This window comes from Cydia pomonella, chromosome 7 (assembly GCF_033807575.1).
Source record: "Cydia pomonella isolate Wapato2018A chromosome 7, ilCydPomo1, whole genome shotgun sequence".
Lineage (NCBI taxonomy): Eukaryota > Metazoa > Arthropoda > Insecta > Lepidoptera > Tortricidae > Cydia > Cydia pomonella.
The window spans coordinates 3,676,025-3,695,952 of record NC_084709.1 but is presented as its reverse complement, the minus strand read 5'-3'; the positions used below and the strand labels follow the sequence as shown (position 1 = coordinate 3,695,952).

Below are 19,928 nucleotides of genomic sequence, written 5' to 3'. Positions count from 1 at the left end.
TCTTTGTGGCAATCTTTGTAGCGAAACTTAGGAAAGTCCTTTGACTAGCAGTTTTTCTTCAGTTTGGTGATATGTTGGTCATCGTTCTCTGTACTTATCTCTAGTGTACCCGTAGGTACACACCTACCCTATACCTGCCCATGGAGAGCCATGAGCTATATGCCTGGGAGCCACATGTAGCCTAGTGACGCCATTCTCAAATGCTTGCAATTCTCAAGATAGTTAAGGAAATTGTATTACATGAACAACTGGTGCCTATGATGTGACCAAGATCGTCAGGAACCATATCAAGAGAGTAGTTTTGTGAATCTTAGGGAAGTTCTACATTCTGGAGTCTTTCTTCAGTTTGGTAATGATTAAGTTCGTCATCATTATCTGTACTTACCTCTAGTGTACCCGCCAAGAGCTATATGCCTGGGTGCCACATGTAGCCTGGTCACTCCATGTTCACAATTTTCAAGATAACACATGACCTCCTCTGCTGTGTAGTTGTTGCCGTCGATGACGTGGTCATCAAAGGCGAGGATCTGGTCTCCGGGATGAAGGGCACCACATCTGGAAAAAATTAATAAAATAAAATGGCTGGTAAGATTAATTCTTGAGCCTAAGTTGAAATGGGGGCCTAAATAGCAAAGATGACAATCGTTAAAATATTTAGATAGAAACCACGGTTACAATCATTAGAATTATTTGTCGCTACTGGCGACATGTTTGGAACCCACCGGAGGAGTGAGTGCAACCGTATTATGTACCTAAATGTTTTAAAATGTCTCAAAAAGTTTAATTTCGATGACATTCGTCGTTAGAAAACGCCAATCGTCACTTGACTTTTCGTAGTATGTATCATCATTACAATGCAGTACGGTCACGTCTGAAAATATCGGTACGGACAAAGTGCCAAAAATATGTATACACTACCCTAATATATGGGCCATAAGATCGAGTATACATATTTTTGGCACTTCGAACGTGTCGATGTTTTCAGACGTGGTATGGGCACGTCATGAGGAGAGACTTATGACATATAGGCAAAAGAATATTAGGGATGAATGTTGCTGGACGGAGAGCGGATGGTAGACACAAAAGACGATGGATGGATTGTGCGAAAGAGATATGAGAAAGAAATGAGTGACGAGGTTACGAAAAATAGAGGAGAATGGAAGCGAAAAATATGTTGTGCCGACCCTACGTAACGTTGGACAAGGGCAGGAAGAAGAATAATTCAGTACTAGCATACAATTTAGTGAATGAAACACAATAAGAACATTAAGATCGTTTTACGGTTTCACTCACGTGTTTTTTCGTCTTTCCATCCATCGTGAACGTTACTTGATCATGCACTAATGGTGCTTGAATATAGGCTCTCCGAAACATGCAGCGCGAGTGACTAAAATACTTGAGCGAAATCGCATAATTATTTTAATTTTAGTAAGTCCCAAGGCAGTTTAAATTCGATTACAAGAACATTTTTTTTGTAAGCCTAATTTGGGCGGGACATGGTACCAGGCAGAATGATGGCAGGTGGACCAAAATGTAGACGAATTAGTGGCTGCTTTCGGATGAAAGGGGCGCCTGGCGTCCGTTGGCTCGTTGGGGGGACGACATTCGAAACATCGTGGGACACTTCTGGATGAGACTAGCCCAGGACGAGGATAAGTAATTAATTATTAGTATACTTAAGTATGTTTTACTCATGTAAGTGAATTGTAATATTCTTATGAGTAAAAAAAAAAAGATTCTTTAAACCTAAACCTATAAATAGTGTACACGAAGAGGGACCTATGCTCAGCAGTGGGCGACTGGAGGCTAAAATGATGACGATGAGCCTAATTTAGTGTCGCAGTACTGAGCAAAGGCCTCGCCTCGTTTCCTCCACTCAATCCTGTCTTTTGTAATTTCCCGCCAATCCGGATAAAATGCGTCCAACTCATCCCGCCGTCTCCTTTTCTGCCTGCCCGCACCCCGGCCAGCACCATCCATGGTGTTCCTTGGGTCCCACTCGGTAACCATTTTAGCCCATATTTCAGGGTCTCACTTAAGCTTAGCGGTCTTGACACCTACATCTACAACTCGAGTTCTGGAGCGCAGTTCCGTGTTTATGATTCTCTATGCGCTCTAATATGCGCTATAAGACACACACTACATTTAAAACTTTGGCGTTTTGATCACATAATTAAATCACATATATAACCGGATCTATGTTATAAGAACATCTTCAAACGTTCAAATAAATCAACTTGAATAAGTGCTAAAAAGAACTTAAAGTGTAAAACAACTCAATATTACATTAAAAAGATTTGTAAGACTGTCCGGAAGCAATGAAGAAAGTTTGTTATAAAAGGATTTGGCTCCTGATTAATAGCACTTGCAAAGAAGCTTTTCTTCAAGCCGATATAGCTTGTTAAACCGTGATCGGAAGTATACAGGATGGGTTTGAAATAGGAGCAAAAATGTAATCATGGGGCCAATTAATATTGTCCCCGTGGTCTCGGCGTGGTAGTGGTCTTCTCCGAAATACGAATAGCATCGGAATTCATGATTTTAATCGATTTGAGGTGCCATTCTGTACACTGAATAGTTGCCCCGTAGCAATAATTACAATTAAGCTGATTGAGACGAACAATTGGTCCTCTAAATAATGAGATGTTATCAATAAGCTTAATTTGTGAAATTGGATTGATTTTATTAGTTATATCGATCTCAATTTGGAGTGGATTCCTGAGGTCTAGTCAAAATGACAATCGTATTATAAAAAGACTTCTTGTTTCTGAGTTATATACCTATGTATATTGTTAATGTATGTATATCGTCACCATCCAGCCACCTCACCCATAGTACAAGCTTGCTAAATAAATAATAAATAAATATAATAGGTCATTCTTACACAAATTGACTAAATCCCACAGTAAGCTCAATAAGGCTTGTGTTGAGGGTACTTAGACAACGATATATATAATATATACATATTTATAAATACTTAAATACATAGAAAACACCCATGACTCAGGAACAAATATCCGTGCTCATCACAAAAATAAATACCCTTACCAGGATTTGAACCCAAGACCATCGGCTTCATAGACAGGGTCAATACCCACTAGACCAGACCGGTCGTCAAAAGTAGCTAGATCGATTTGTGTAAGATTGTCCCCGACTATTAATGAATCAATTTGGTATTGTATTTTATTGCATTCGCTCCCAATTAAGTTTTATTTCACTCAGTCATGGGAACCCTTTGGTTATATTTTTTTTTTGCAATTCAATTTTGTAAGAATCACAAAGAAGAAGGCGCTTAAGCGAGTCAGGGCATAAAATTTTATGTGAAAACGTATTAAGCGATTATTCTTCCTGCATCTTTGCAAAATTTAATCAAGGTGTTTTAATAAGTTATATAAAACTCGTTAAACTACGTTTACCTACTATTATTATGAAACTTTCATCCGGAAGGTTAGACCTTTCAACCGGATTATCGTTTTCTTTGTTTGTTTGTTTGAAGTTCTAACGAAGGGGCATAGCTATGGTTCATATACAATAAATAATGTAAGAAAAATTCCGTAAACAGTTTTGAATGATTCACGGTTAGTTTCACTAGACTTGAACTGACCGGGATATAATATAAACCCTAGTTACCCGTGAACAAGATGCATGTAACTGCGTTGAAATATCGGGTGCTCAAAAACCATATAAAAGGTAATCACGGTTTATATCCCGGTCGATTTAAGTTTAGTGAAAAATTCCAGGTTGCATGGTGTGGCGATCGTTAACAATCCTCTAGAATGTCATGTCAACGTAACTACAAACTTACATACTCATCAGTAAGTAATTTAATTAGATTATGCAACTTTGCGAAAACTTATAGACAAAGTAAGCTTTAACTTAATTAAGCCATTGTTTTAACAAGCTATATCAAGCTTCCAAGTTGAGTATATACAACTACGTAAGGGGTTATTCATTAATTACGTCACTTGAATTTGTTACAATTGGTCACATTTGGCACTCTTGGCGTGACGTCACATTTTTGGTAATTTATTTCAATTTTCAACTAAATCGGCAAATTGAATTAGGTATTATTAATATTTTATCAAAATATTGATGAAAGAAATATTAGTGATTTTATAACGCAAAACTGATAAGGTAAGAAAATTAAACTAATAAAAGCGATTGTCGTTCCAAAAACTTGTTATTTAACTGTACAGCAAATATAATTAAAAAACTTTCGGTTAAGTACTGATGAAGTAACGTAACAAAGTTCGTGACTCCCCCTACTCCTTGTCACAACAGGTCACATTGATCATGACACATGATTGATCTTGACCCTCCCTTCCTTCTTCTAAACCTATAATGTAATTAATGGATGACCCCTATCTACCGATGAGTCAATTTGGACGAACACTATGTTATCTACATACAATTTGTCTACGTAAGTGGAAAATGGGACATTTAAACACAGTGCTGGAAGCCAATTAGAACTTATATAATGATAATGTTGTTATTCTTCGCCCGTGCACTCCGCTCGTCCCATTACATGTAACAACAAGTACGAGCGAGATGGACGCGCAAAAAATAACAAAATTACATATTTTTGATATCGGAATGTAAGTTCGAATTCACCTCCTGGTAGCAGGTTCTGCTGAATACTACCAGATATGAGTTATATATTTTTTTTTATAAACTCACAGGCCAATTCGAATGTACACTCACATTATAAGGACATCTAACTGATGTAACAGTTCTCATGCATTTCACTCGTACTTGTCCGTACATGTATTGGCGAGGGCGAGATGCACATCAATACAATCCTTCAAATATCATTCTGATGTTAGTGTACTTTCGAATTGGCATGTTAGATAACCGATCACACAATAAGAAAACCGTAGTAGTAATTTTTTATACTCTGAAAATTCACTTATGGACTTTTTTATTCTTTGTAAAACTTCGTAATAGGTATCATAATTCCTTAAGGACCCTATATTACCTACATTTTTTTTCTTAATGCTTCTTTCTTCGAGAAACTAATTCTAAGTAATTTACAAATCGCATATCTTAAATTTGCCCTCGATGTGTATTAAAATTTAAAACATTCGCTGGGCCCTCGCATTTGGACACTAAACTATTATTCTGTGTTTAAGCACTAACCCTTCGCAGCTCGGCCTTCGGCCTGGCGTGTAAGTGCGCCGCCGGGCCGTCGGCCGTACGCGGAGCTTGACCTTCGGCCTTCGTAATGGCTATCCACGACAAGTTTCAAGCAAACCATTGCGGCTATGTTTCTAATACAACCTACTCGCATTTTTTTTTGGTGTTAGTGTCATTTATTGACGATGAGTTTTTCGGAACTTATGTACGAAATATTATTTGATATTTACCAGTCGCTTTTCGGTGAAGGAAAACATCGTGAGGAAACCGGACTAATCCCAACAAGGCTTAGTTTACCCTCTGGGTTGGGAGGTCAGATGGCAGTCGCTTTCGTAAAAACTAGTGCCTACGCCAAATCTTGGGATTAGTTGTCAAGCGGACCCCAGGCTCCCTTGAGCCGTGGCAAAATGCCGGGACAACGCGAGGAAGAAGAAGAGGAGTGTCATTTATTAACGATATATAGAAAAACATAAACTTACCTGTCACTTATACTGGCCGGCAATATACTGTCAATATAGACAGCATTGCAGCTCCCGACCCTCTGATACGTGTCGGATCCTGAACTGTACACGTCGTCAGAGTACCTATGGTTGGCTAGGAATAACCCCAAATCCTCATTGCACGGTCTCTCTATCTCTATCAGAAGAGGTCCAGTAGCAAGCTTCACGGATTCCATGATAGAAACGTCGTATTCTATAGTCAGGCTGGTCATTTGAGGGCAGTTTTGGAGGATCTGATGGACCTCTGAGAGGGTCTTGTTGGTAAGGGAGATCTGTGGACAAAAATAAATATTTTAGTATATTCGATTACAGCAACCAATTGGGTCCCACAAAATGGAGGTAGCGTCTAACCTCGACACCTCTGCTAAGATGAATCTAGACCGGGATACGCGGAAAGGGAGGAGAGTGGCCTTTGCTCAGTAGTAGAACACTAGGCTCATGTATATAAATATCTCATCAGTGTACTATTGTTTAACAGGCTGCGTGCCACGAAATCCGAGTTGTTTTTGATGCCTTGACATGCGATATTTTTTATTTGATTCTAAACTTCCCTCTGGTGTTGCAGGTGTCCATGGGCGGCGGTAATCGCTTACTATCAGGTAATCCGTCGGCTCATTTGCCTCTATTATAAAAAAAAAAAACTATTAGGTGGATTCAGTGTCTATTGCTTTGTTTATAAATACTTGTAGATTTATTTTGTTTCTATACCTACAAAACAACATTTTAACGACCGGTTTGGCCTAGTGGGTAGTGACCCTGCCTACGAAGCTGATGGTCCCGGGTTCAAATCCTGGTAAGGGCATTTATTTGTGTGATGAGCATGGATATTTGTTCCTGAGTCATGGGTGTTTTCTATGTATTTAAGTATTTATAAATATTTATATATTATATATATATCGTTGCCTAAGTACCCTCAACACAAGCCTTATTGAGCTTACTGTGGGACTTAGTCAATTTGTGTAATAATGTCCTATAATATTTATTTTAAAAAAATTACAAAATAGCACGTACAATAAATATATATATATTATGTGAGGTATCATTGAATTGAAGTTTTTAAAATCAATATGGTATGTAATTTGTTTAAGAGCGATATTATTTGAATGTTGAATATAACGTGAGAGTTTTTAACCTTTTTTTGAAAATGTGTTAATATGTTATGTTCAAGTCTAGAATAAGTGGTTCTCTCAGATGTTTAATCTCAAGGTATATCGTATACGTACGTGGTTTAGTCAGAGCCCTAAGCTAGATATTTCTATCTTTGACAAGTCAATTCTAGAATTTATTAAACCCCATCTTCATCTTCCTTGCGTTGTCCCAAATTCGCACGCTCTTATCGCTAGGCCAATAGCGCTCGATTCTATCAAATCCCAAAACGCCAAATACAATCGAGGTTTGACGTAGCGATATCGCATTTGTTAGGCTGTTGGAAGTGTCCGCGTATTTGAATGTTTGTTCCTTAATCAAGGAAAAAGGTTAAATGTTTAGCTTAAGCTAACCCTTAATAATATAGAGCAGTTCAGCCATCTCAAATCGGAAGCAGAAGCTGGTTATAAAATATGACATCTAAATAGTGCCTGCCCTATTAAAGCACGGCTAAAAAGCTGCCAAATTGCGAAATTCAATCTTCGTAAAGTAATTATAACATTATAATGAACAAATTCAATATTTACCTAAAATTATCAAATAATTTACAGTTGAAAATTTAATCTCGTTGTATAATTACTGTTGTTTAGTAAAATAATTGAAATTCATGTTTCATAAGTTTGGTTGTAGCAATTATGGATGTTAAATGAAATATAAGCTACTGCAATTAATATTTCAACTACATCTAAAATATGTTTATTTGAATTTTAGACGAGATATGAAAAATATTAAGAATGTTTAATAATTGTTTAATTGTAGGCTTTTATTTTTGAAGTCATATTAAAATAACGTATCATTATTATTTTCCAATTATTACAATTAATTAATACAGTGTCAACTTAGGTTTAATTTACTTTGTATGCACTATGTACATTGACTGCCGGAAATATAAGCTTTTTAACCCGCTTTTATTAGGTCTACCTGTATATAACTATGTAATGGAATCTAAGGTAACTAATTTAACCATCTTCCAAGGATCGTAGCGTCATGAAAATTGGCAGCTGTATATAGTTTTGATTACAATATAATAATATGGTACTGTCGAAATGATCTGATGATGGAGCCGGAAGATATGAACTGGAACTTCATGATGGAACATCGTATCATAGCGGTGTTTGGATTTGTTAGAAAAGTCTTGTAATGAACTTTGACTACGAATAGGTTTCAAGGTCTGATGATGAAGCCGGAAGATAGGCACTGGCATTCCATGATGGAATATCGTATCACAGTCGTGTTTGCACTTGTGAGAAAGGTCACGTAATGGACTTTGACCACGATCAGGTTTCAAGGTTATAACAAACCACCATGCAATCTACACCATAAAAAGCGTATTTTGCTAGTGTTTTTTAAACTATAATTTTTTTATTATGTTCGGAAAACGTGTGAAAAATAGAGTAACCGCAGTAGAAATCAGCAGTTTTAGGTAACTCAAAGAAACTCAAATATTTATTTGATTGATTTAAATATTTTCAGTACCTACAAATTCGTAGCAGATATTTAGATAGTAAGTTTTCTCTAAGTTAATAAGCGAACAATCAAACCTTCCTGCTCCTATTGTAAATATTATTTTTAGTATTAAGATGTGCCGTTATTTTAGGTCCTTGCTGTCTGAGTATTGATTAATACACTTGAACTGTAACACCGCTTAGTAGAATTAATAGACATTGCCTGAGGCATATTGGAATATCGGTTTGGTTTCCGGCCTTAGATGGCATCAATCCCTAAGGAATTCTCTGTATATTCGATTCATTAGAGCACTATAGACTCTCTTGTGTGTTATTTGGCTTAGACACCATCTGCCAGTTGCTTTGCTTTTTAATTTTGTGTAAATAACTGAATAATTTCGCGTCGTTTGCAACATTTTAAGAAAGGGCCTTTTCCGGGGGCGAGGAGAAAGAGAAAAGGTGTTTGCGACATTTTAAGAAAGTACATTTTCCCTCTTTCAACTATTATCGTCCGCTCATACTTACATGGTCGACCTTTAGCAGCCATTCTCCCGGCTTGACCTTGAACGTGCTGTACACGGCATCGCCTGGCCGGACATGTGTCACAACCAGCGGCTGCGCGTCTAAAGACCTGCTTAGCACCAGCTCTTACAATAGGCAGATAGATAGAAATCACCTCGTACTCACATGGTCGACATTGAGCAGTTTTCTACCCTGATAAAATTATCCACGACTTTCAGCCCAAGATGAAAGCTGTGACCTGTTTTTGATATACATATATTTGCATAGGCAAAAACGCGATGCTTTTCCACGAGTGAGCGGAAAACCCGTTGTGTTGCTGACATGTAGCCTATTGGAAGTAATACATGAATTGCTATCTGTGATCGACAGTAACAAGCAACCTCTCGCTGAAGCAGATATTGACATTCACAAGATGAGAAAACTTACGTGGTCCACTTTGAGCAGCCGATCGCCTGGCTTGACCCTGGACGTATTATACGCGGCACCTCCCGGCCGCACGTGCGTCACAACCAGCGGCTGCGCGTCCAAAGACCGGCTGTTCAGCACCAGGTCTGCGCTCCCAGAGTTCTCAGGTAGACCTCCTCGGATGGTTATACCGAGAGAGCCATTGATTTTCTCCATCGGTACCTCTGCTAGCTTTGTCGTGATGTATAGCGAGTTTTGTGATGCTGTGGATAAAAAATATTAAGTATTATAAAATTCGCAAACCTACAGCAAAAATGGTGAACCGGCGATCTAGTCAGGATTGCAAGGAACAGTTGGAAAGTAGTTGCAGTGAGGGTATAATTGCACGGGGCCCAATTAAATTACAGAAAATATCATTAGACACCAAACTTGCATACATCCTTCCAGCTAAAGCGATCGTCAGAAACAATCGAAAGATGAATTTGAACAGGAGTTAGTATCATGTATTGAATAACCATTTCCAACATTAAAAGTGTTATCCGTCATGGAAATCAGTAAAAGAGAGTCTTTAGAAAAAACGTAATTGCTATTATAGGATCGTATGTCTTCTATGACAAATTGACAATCGCTTACATTTACGTTCACCGGGTGGAAGATGGCCATATCTGCGGCACCAGATAAAGCAAAATATATCCTTTTAGGATACACACCTTTATTTGTAAATCGAGCTGTGAGTATACCCTTTCTGCTGATGATACTGTCACCTAAACTAGTCCAATCCAAAATGAGTCCTACTCACACTTCCGTGCGTATTTAGAATATTTACCATAATTGGGCAAATATTATTCAACAAAACGCTCGTTCCTCCACATTATCGAGCAACCGCAAATCCCCCTTATTGGTTAATCGACCAGTGAATCATTGTCATTACATAGTCAGGGGGCCCAAACAAAACTGAGTCCTTTTCAAAAGCAACAAGAGTAATTTTAGAATGCATAGTATTCCACCTCCAACGACGCTCTTTCCTCCACATTATCGAGTAACCGAAGCACCTCCTCATTGGTAAGTAGTGGATTATTAACCATACAAAAATAGTCAGCGGGCTCAAGCAAAACTGAGTCTTTTGCAAAAGCAACAAGAGTGATTTTACCTACCTTTCTCTCATCTTAGCGTCTATCCCGGTTAATTCTCAGCTATTGCTTCAGAGCCCAGGGTCGGCGATCTATTTTTTTTCACCCACACTTTTATTTCTAGAACCTTACATATTTTTAGCTTATAAGCATCCACTGCCGTAAAACCCAAGACGAAAGCCGTTTCCAGAGTAAGTGAGGTTGGTCTGAGCTGAAAAGTATTAGGGCCCCATACATACACCATTCAGAACACTTACCATAATTAGGCATATAGTATTCCACCTCCAGCGACGCTCGCTCCTCCACATTATCGAGTAACCGAAGCACCTCTTCATTGGTAAGCCGAGCCGTGGAGATCCCATTCACGCTGCAGATTCGATCGCCAGGAGCCAGTCGGTCCGATTCGTGAGCGACTGAGTCTTTGGCGAATCCGACTATGGACGGGACGATGCCGGGCTCGGAACGACCTGTGGACAATCAGACAGATTCTGTTAAGATTTTGTAATGGCAATATCATAAGTTATTCCATAATTAAATTATATTACTATGGTATGCAGAGCCATAGTGCTCACTCCATACATCAGTTTTCTTACAAAAACTAATTTTCGTAGTCGACATCTAGCGTCAAGTATCAGATTTATCAGTACCGCTACTAGATACTAGATGTCACGAGTGTCGCTGTATGTATTACAAGCAGAAGGAGTTGAAAAAAGAGTTCCGGTTGCTCCGGTTATAATATTAGCCGAAAATTGTTGAGAATTAGACTTTTCGTACGTCGCGATGTAAACATTCAACATAAAAGGGTGAGGTGACTTGCACCTTATTGAATATTTAATTTTTCCTTAATGTCAAAAAATACTATTAGGTATTAAAACTTGTAGACCGAAAGTAAGAGTAAAATAAAAAAGTACAAAGAATTGAATCGATTGCACTAAGAAACGAAACGTTTTTATTTTTTGATTCATGAGATAATATTTAAAGTGTAAATTGAGTTTCCATTTATGATAATAAGCAACAGTAATGTTATCGCTATAAGTAAGTTTGGTTAATTATATATTTATACAATGTGACCCACTTTTATTGCTGCTAAATGTAATATCGAACAACTTGATTAATACCCTCTGTGAAACCTTTTCACATTTACTACGTCATTTGTATTACATTGATTTAAAAAGTTAAATTACTGTATTACTTAATGTGAAAACATGGCACCCTTTGCAGACGCTCCTGCTTAGTTAAAATAACTCGTAATTTAGTATATTGCTTTCAAATATGACCTGTAACTCCAGTAGCCGTGTAAGAAGTATAATACTCTTACGGTAGATGTCGCTAGACGGGTCCCTAAGGCGCGTATGGTGGAAATATTCGCTGTCCTTGAATAAAGTCTCGGGAGCTCAGTTAGCAATAGGCTAGTGACACTCGCCCGAGACAATTTTGTTCGAATTTTAATTTGTTAAGCTTTACTGTGAAAATGTTCCATGGTGGGTCACAAATCAGTTTGATTGTTACCAACGTCAACAATATCAGCTATTAGTTCTAAATGGAACCCAATTTCCGATCCGATAAAATAACCATTAATTCAGCAATAAATGAACCCAACTTGCATATAAATAATGGATTGTACGTGGGCTAGTGGATCTCAAAATTTGATGTTTACTATTTTGCTGAACCACAACTAAATTGCAGTGTTACAAAAGTTCAGGATAATATGGGGAAACAGAATTTGAAGCTCGAATTTACTCTTTTTATCCAAAAAATTGAAAAGTATCATTTAAATTAAATATCACTTTTTCTTTTTTTTGGGATTTGGTATGTTTGCCACTAAACATGAGGAGCTTTTAAACTTATCAACTTTTATCAATATCTCAAAAAAAACTACGATAAAAAAAATCTCCCCAAAATAAGCGCGGTCCGACTGTAGCTTAAGGGCCAGTAAGCTCGGTTCTCCATACAAACGTAGTTACGCTCTCAATTTAAAACGACTAGCTAGATTGCTCTTAAACTTTGTGCTTACAATAGGATACGCTATAATTAGTTTATATGGAGTCTTAATGCTAAAATCATTACATATGTTAACGGCCTAACTTTGCCTAACGACCAGAAATAGTATTAACTTACAATGTCACCGTCAATGATTACATCAACAATGTAAGTTGCTAAAAGCCGTAAAATATTCCGAATTATGCTTTACGCTAGCTAATATCACTATCATCTAAATGAGCTTTCAAAGGAAAGTGCCATTTCATATTTTACGATCCACTTCTACACTTTTATGAAGGTAGTACTCTGTTTTATAGTCGTGTTACTGGGTGAGTGAGAGATCCCGCTATTTTGTTGTGGATGGCAAAATGTTTAAGTATATGGCAAAAGGTTAGGGCCTATTAAGCTTACTTAGTTTTTCCGCGCGTGTATTAAAGTGAGAAAGAGAGTATTGAAGCTGACATCAGCTAGAATATATGTATAGAATATATGTATCTCGACGGCACAATGCCTCAAAGGTATAATTTAGATATAAGCTAGTTATAGTAATCCTCTGCATATATCCATTATGTATATTGTTATTATAAATAAATAAGTATATTTTGACGACCGGTTTGGCCTAGTGGGTAGTGACCCTGCCTACGAAGCTGATGGTCCCGGGTTCAAATCCTGGTAAGGGCATTTATTTGTGTGATGAGCATGGATATTTGTTCCTGAGTCATGGGTGTTTTCTATGTATTTAAGTATTTATAAATATTTATATATTATATATATCGTTCTCTAAGTACCCTCAACACAAGCCTTATTGAGCTTACTGTGGGACTTAGTCAATTTGTGTAATGATGTCCTATAATATTTATTTATATTTATTTATTTATTTATTTATGATGTTGATTACTTTATTTTTACCTGGGACAAATCGAAGGTGTAGCCAAAGGTTAAGATATCGAAGACTCAAATAAAAAGCTTGTGTCATATCCTCCTGGATCCCAGAAGCGATGTTTTGTTTTTGAATTTGGAACCATGGTCTTGTTTAGTAAAAGTTAAAAATAATGTTTGGAATTTGTTATTTATAAAGGCCTCTGGGAATAAGGAGGTTAAAAGGTGCTAACAAATTAGTTACCGATATTTTAAGAGATGGTACTGTACATTAACTTTTAATAGAAGTTAAGAAAACTATTCATAGGTATCATTTTTTTGTTTTAATATACCGAATAAAAAAATAAAACATAAACCTACTTATCTAAAAAATAATCACCTGTGCATTAACTGACAAAGGTCTTTAACACTTTCTGTCATATCAAAATTGTATGTCATAAATGTCTTTATCAACGTATCATAAAGTGTCATTTGATTAATCAACGAGAAGTGGCTAGTTATTTGTTAGATAAAATAGGTTCTAGAATCTGTTCAATGAGGTCTGATTTGATTAGGTATCTCATGGTGTTTTTACAATGTTTTTTTTTTCATTTTCTCCAAAAAAACATCATAAAACCTTTATTTATTTATTAATATTTATATTTACAAGGGTTTTAATTGGTTGGGACCTCTAATATTTTTTTAACAAATAAATACCTGTGCAAACGATAGAGTCTGGCTAGCCAAAATATTGTTGACAGATTTTTCCTTATTTTTTCTTTTTTTTTTATTTTTTTTTTTCTTTTTTTTTTTAGTCTATGATTTAAAAAAAACCTAAAGGCTGTTGTCAATTTATGTCATTCATTCAAATTCTTCGCGGTTTTTAAGAGGCTGTCAACACACAATGTCCTTGAAATTGATGTTACTTAAACAGTTTTTTAAGAAAGACTATTTGTTTTAGTCAAGTAAGAAAAATATATGTTCATATTAATTATATTTCAAAGACCGTGGTTGTACTCGATACATGATTGAACGAAATCGGCTCGATAGAAAATAATTGCAAAGATTGGTCTTAAAATCACAATTAAACGGTTCTATGTCTTTATTGTTTTGACTTATGGGTCTGCAATTAAAATCACAATTTTAAAACATTTATATCTAAACCGCTGTTGAGTAAAATATTACACTAATAATCCATTTTTTTTTATTTAAATAATTTTCTTATTATTCCCTTGCCCAGGCCCAGTAACATGCGACAGTGCTATCTCATTTACTCCGATACAAATAGACAGTGTGCGCGCTTTAGGTATTGACAGCCTCTTAAGGGGTTTATTTTAAATAATATTAATAATGACTATACCGAGTGGGGTCCGCAAACTATTATTTAAGCTCATAAATAATTACGACAATGTGCGCAGTTGACGTGAAGCATTGTATAACGAAAAACTGCCATTTTTACAAGTCGTAAACGATTTAGTAGGTTGGTGCTCTATTACTATTTTAATACTTTAAGTACTAGTTCTAACATTTGCCTATAACTTTAATTAAGTACGTGAATTTATTAATACCTGAATCTCATGAACAGAACAAGTGTGTAAAGAAACGGATAAACTAGAAGTTCTGGAAAATATCAATAAAATCCAAACATTGGAACATAACGAGTTAGTGAAAACCAATATTTAGAAGAAATCTGTGGAGTGAAGTGACTGGTCAGTAGTAATTTGATTTAACAATATAAAATATACGAGTATAAAAATATCTTGGCGAAACATGTCTATATACACCGTGGGCCAATTAAACCCGACAGATTTTAACCACGCATTTCTAAGGTCATAAGGAGCAAAAAATATGAGTTTTGGCCAAATACGCCAATTTTTTTTTTGGCCGAAAAAAAAATTTCCTTTTGCGTTTTCTGCACACGACACGTTATTTATTTTTACACCTTGGTGAAAAAAAATCATTACAACGAATAAGTAAAGTTTTTTATTTATTTACAGACGAAAATTGCGAGTTTACTTTAAAACTTTAATATCTGTCAGTAGGTATGTCTAAACCAAGTCACATACTGGCAGCGTCACAGCTAAAAAGGCGTTTTTGACTAAGTTATAAAAGAAACAAATTTTCACAGAAATTGTCATTATCTCTAAAACAAGACCGATTTCAGAAAACATTGTATGACATTTTAGTCTCTAAATGCGGTCAAGAATACACTTTTGAAATCTGTCGGGTTTAATTGGCCCACGGTGTATATGTCTTTGTATTTTACATAGTGGTAGAAATTTGTCTGAAGAGGGCGTGACATTCACACATTAGGTGTATTACTGTCTCTTCCCCTTCACCACACATTCAACAATCGGTGTTGTCGGAGTGTCCCATCCTGGCCAAAACTCCTTTGACCCCGTAACGGCCCGTAAACATCCCTGTTATAATTTGGACTATTTTTTTAATTCATTTATTTTTTGAAGTAGCAAAGCACGAAGTTGCACTCAGTACAAAGTGGGTTTAATCCAAAGAAAGTTATTAAAATAAATTAAATTAGATGAATATCCTTTATTTTCAGGCAGATAAGGACCATAGATAAATACCTTACAAAGTAACAAAAATATTAAAAGCTAAATAAATAAATATTATATAAGTTGTTACCACTTGTCATGATGTAGCAGCATTGATCAAGCAATCAATAAAACTTAGTGCCTAATTAATTGTAAGTAACGCATGCCTAGCTCGCTGACTAACTAATCAGTACAGTTAACCTAGTTCCACGAAGCGGTACAGTCGGGTGCATTACATTTTATACAAATTCTTTTCATCTACTTTAGTTTGATATATTATTATTTGGAATAATGTAATATGTGGCATACTTTTATATTAACTAATCAACGATATGCATAATATTATTCTTAATATGGTCATAGGGTATATTTACATTTCGTCTAATACTTACTGCTATAATTATCACATATTAAAACACAAGTTATAACTAGTGATATGATATCATTTTACGGGTACAGCAATGTATTCTTATACAATATGTACATATACTTAGAATTAGGCACCTATACTCTCTTATGGTAATTCACGCCATTCTCAAACAAATTGGTATCCTAAAATAAGATACGATACGGTAAATAAACTTGAAAATTACCTCCGACGTTTTATCGCGACATCGCAGTTGAAGCTCAGAGGAAAGCTGCATCTTAGTTAATAATAAGGACGAACATTTAATTCTAATCCAACTGTACTGTAACCTGACAGTACAATTACGCCGACTGTACTTCATTAAATTACGGCTGCACGCTAGTATTGTCACAGAACATGCACGAATAGAAGCAGTATTCAACTCGGGTATTTACAATAGTAGGGTACTGCTACAAATGAAAAGTACCTAATTATAGGTCGTATTCCAGGATGACGCGGCTTTAATAACATGGCATTATAAGATTTATAAGTCAAGGCACGTGTATGAAGGGTAAATCCTTGAAACGAGCTGAAAGCGAGTGAGTGTAAAAGCTGATACAGCCGGAGACTAATTCGAATTTACATTCCGATTTCAAAATCAAGTGTTGTTGCTATAGTTCACCCGTACGTCCCTTCGCGCCAAAACATGTACTAACCAGCTCGGAACCGGTTTTTAAAATACCGGTAAATACCGGTTTATTTCGGTTTTCCTCCGAACGTTTCTAACCACTAACGTGAGTGATTTTTCAGTGACTTCGATTATTATAATAAAATAAGGGTGACAGCTGGTAACTACAGTTACCAAAAGCACGTGAGTGGATAAGAAAGCGAACGTTATATGAACTTTGTTTAAACTTAAAAAAACCGGTTTATTTGACGAGTGACGCAACGGCCGGTCGGCTTGGAGGTGTGCCACGTAAATACAGACACCGACATAGGAAGAAACCGGTTTTATTGTTGTAAACCGGTTAATTAGACAAGAACTGTTCTCATAAAAACCGGTTTAAAAATAACGGTTTTTCAAGTGAAACCGAAATTAAAAGGTTTTGCGCCAAGTACATGATAACGGTTTGGAAATTTAACCGGTTTCCGAACCTTGGTACTAAGAAGTACGAGCGAAATGTATGCGCGAAAATACCAAAGTGATATGAAATAGATATCATAAAATCATAATGTACCTTACAACTCGCGAATTCAAACTTACACTGTTATTGATCTTGTCATTCACGAAAACGTGTGCCTTAACCCGTAAGATCATGTTATTAAAGGTTAGATTTGGCAAATCATCGCGTCATCGTGGATGACACGAACAATACATCAAAATTATACATAAATATTAGTCTCGCTCAGTCGAATACTCGTACATATAAAGACAATTACAACGGAAATGCACGTGCGACTAACATCATTTAGATATCATTTTGATGTCACAGCGTAACGGCCCGATTCGAAGAATAATTAAGACACGTCTAAGATCTTGGGAAGATCTTTAAAAGATCGATAACTAAACGACATGTCAAAATTGACGTTTATTTCGATTCTGCTGTGATTTCAATAAGATCTACGATATTTCTAACGTCATTCAAAGTGACATTGGTTGCCCGAATCGAGTTGCTTCTGTCAATTATATAAGAAACAAACGATATCTAAATGAGAACTTATCAAACCAGAACTTATCGTTATCGTATCTTTGTATGGATTGGCCTCCAGGGGGCCTACCGCGAAAACCGAAATTCGCTAATTGCGGGGATTTTTCTCTTTTACTCTCACAAAGACGGAATTAGAGTGACAGAGAAAAATGCCCGCAATTGATGAACTTCGATTTTCGGGGCTATAGCCCTGGTCTCCTGTATGGTAGACCATCACTGTTTTTCAACCCAAGCATGCTAGGTAATGTTGTGGTACACTAGCATGTTTCGCGTGTATAAACAGATCATTACATTCTTGTGACGAACATTCCACGCTCGTTGACTCTGTGTTCGATCCCGTTTGGATCGCGTTCAAACGGGTCGTTACGCCGAAACTGCATGTCGCATAAAGCAGCATTGCCCGTTAAGGTTGCATGTATTATCTGGCTTACGGCTGTTATCTCAAACTTGCATACAGGGCAATTCGAGTTTTAGTTATTCGATTTGTTTACAATATGAAACTGATATGATACTCACGGCCCAATTTGAAGAATGAGATACGATAACGTTTAGATAAGTTCTCATTTAGATATCGTTTGTATGTCGTATAATTGACAGAAGCAGTAACAGTTTTGAATGATTCACGGTTGGTTTTAACACTTAAATTGACCGGGATATAAACCGTGATTACCTTTTATATTGTTTTGCATGTAACTGAAAGTTGCACCCATAATAGATAAAGTAAGAGCGAATCGCCTAGCGTGGTATGGGCATGTGATGCGGCGGGATGAAAGTCATGTGACGAGAAAGGTGTTACGAATGAATGTGGAGGGATGGAACGGGAGAGGAAAACCTAGGAAAAGGTGGATGGATTGTGTGAGAGATGACATGAAACGAACGCGAGTGAACGATGAGATGACGGGTGACAGAAAGATATGGAAGAAAAAGACATGCTGCGCCGACCCCAAATGAATGGGATAAGGGCAAGCGAATGATGATTGTTTTGCATGTAACTGCGTCGAAATATCCGGAGCTCAATCAAAACAATATAAAAGGTAATCACGGTTTATATCCCGGTCGATTTAAGTGTAGTGACAGAAGCAGATCAATTCGGGCAACAAATGTCACTTTGACGTTAGAAATATCGTAGATAGATCTTATTGGGATCACAGCGAAATCGAAATAAACCTCAATTTTGACATGTCCTTTAGTTATCGATCTTTTAAAGTTCTTTCCAAAATCTTAAACGTGTCTTAATCATTCTTCGAATCGGGCCGTCATTTTAAGTTTCACGATTTTTACACATTATTAAATTATAGAAACGGGGACGTTTCGAAAACAGCGTTGTCCCCGTGGTCTCGGAGAAGACTGGCTAAAGTTGACATCAACATCTTAGCTGCGCGAGTTCTTCGAACTACCCGCACTTGGTCTTGTTTTTATTGGTCGTCGGAGGTAAATTTAAAACTCAATACGCGAATAAGTCCCGTTTCTATGATTTAATAATGATATGATACTTTTCTGTCAGTGTTAAAAGTGTCGGTGTTGGTTGACGGTTGACATAGATATAGGTAATGCGCAATTCAGCAGGTCCTCTTGTCAGATAACAGGCTGATATTCAAGTCATATCTAACGTCAAAGTAGAAAGAATACTTTCATACTTAGATAAGCTTAAATCGACGATCGTGTAAAATCTTAATCCGCGCTGACCACTTGACTGGTTTTGCGCAAATACGGGGCGCCACTTCACTACTTCGAAGAACAGGCCGTCGAAATATACCGATTTTGGCAAAAAGACGGTTGAAGACTGTCGTTTCTTTAAATTTGATTTTCAATGAATTATTATTATTTATGAATTCAATATTAATACAAGTTGATTTTATAATACAATAACAATTAAAAATTACAGCTAAAAATATGTTTTATACTAATTTTCAATTAATTATTCGAATAGGTGCGTGTTGCTGTTGTGTGATGGGTGACATGGTTAATATTTTGAACCAGCTTAAAAAAGAGAAAGTTTAATATGAAAACAAACCAATTGCCAGGTTACAAATTTCAAAGGTTTCATTTGTTACCAAAACCTGGTATATGGCAAGCATTATGTATTCAAGGTGTTACCATAAATTGCGTATTCATAAATTCTGGTACCAAAGCGATGAATATTGGCTATTTTTCACGCCAAAACCGCGCGAGAATAACAAAGGAAGCTTTTGAATAATTACC

At 36.5% G+C, this 19,928-nt stretch overlaps 1 protein-coding gene across 4 annotated transcripts in view; it reads right to left on the bottom strand.

Annotated features, from left to right (window-relative positions):
• LOC133519599 (glutamate receptor-interacting protein 1) overlaps positions 1-19,928 on the bottom strand; it is a 629,013-nt gene that overhangs the window by 17,694 nt on the left and 591,391 nt on the right. For all 4 annotated transcript variants that reach the window (XM_061853622.1, XM_061853624.1, XM_061853623.1 and 1 more), the window contains 4 exons: positions 10,539-10,748; positions 9,173-9,414; positions 5,613-5,905; positions 386-555 (listed from right to left, as the gene is read on the bottom strand). In XM_061853622.1, coding sequence (XP_061709606.1) covers positions 386-555; positions 5,613-5,905; positions 9,173-9,414; positions 10,539-10,748 — 915 coding nt within the window. The remainder of the gene's footprint in view (positions 1-385; positions 556-5,612; positions 5,906-9,172; positions 9,415-10,538; positions 10,749-19,928) is intronic.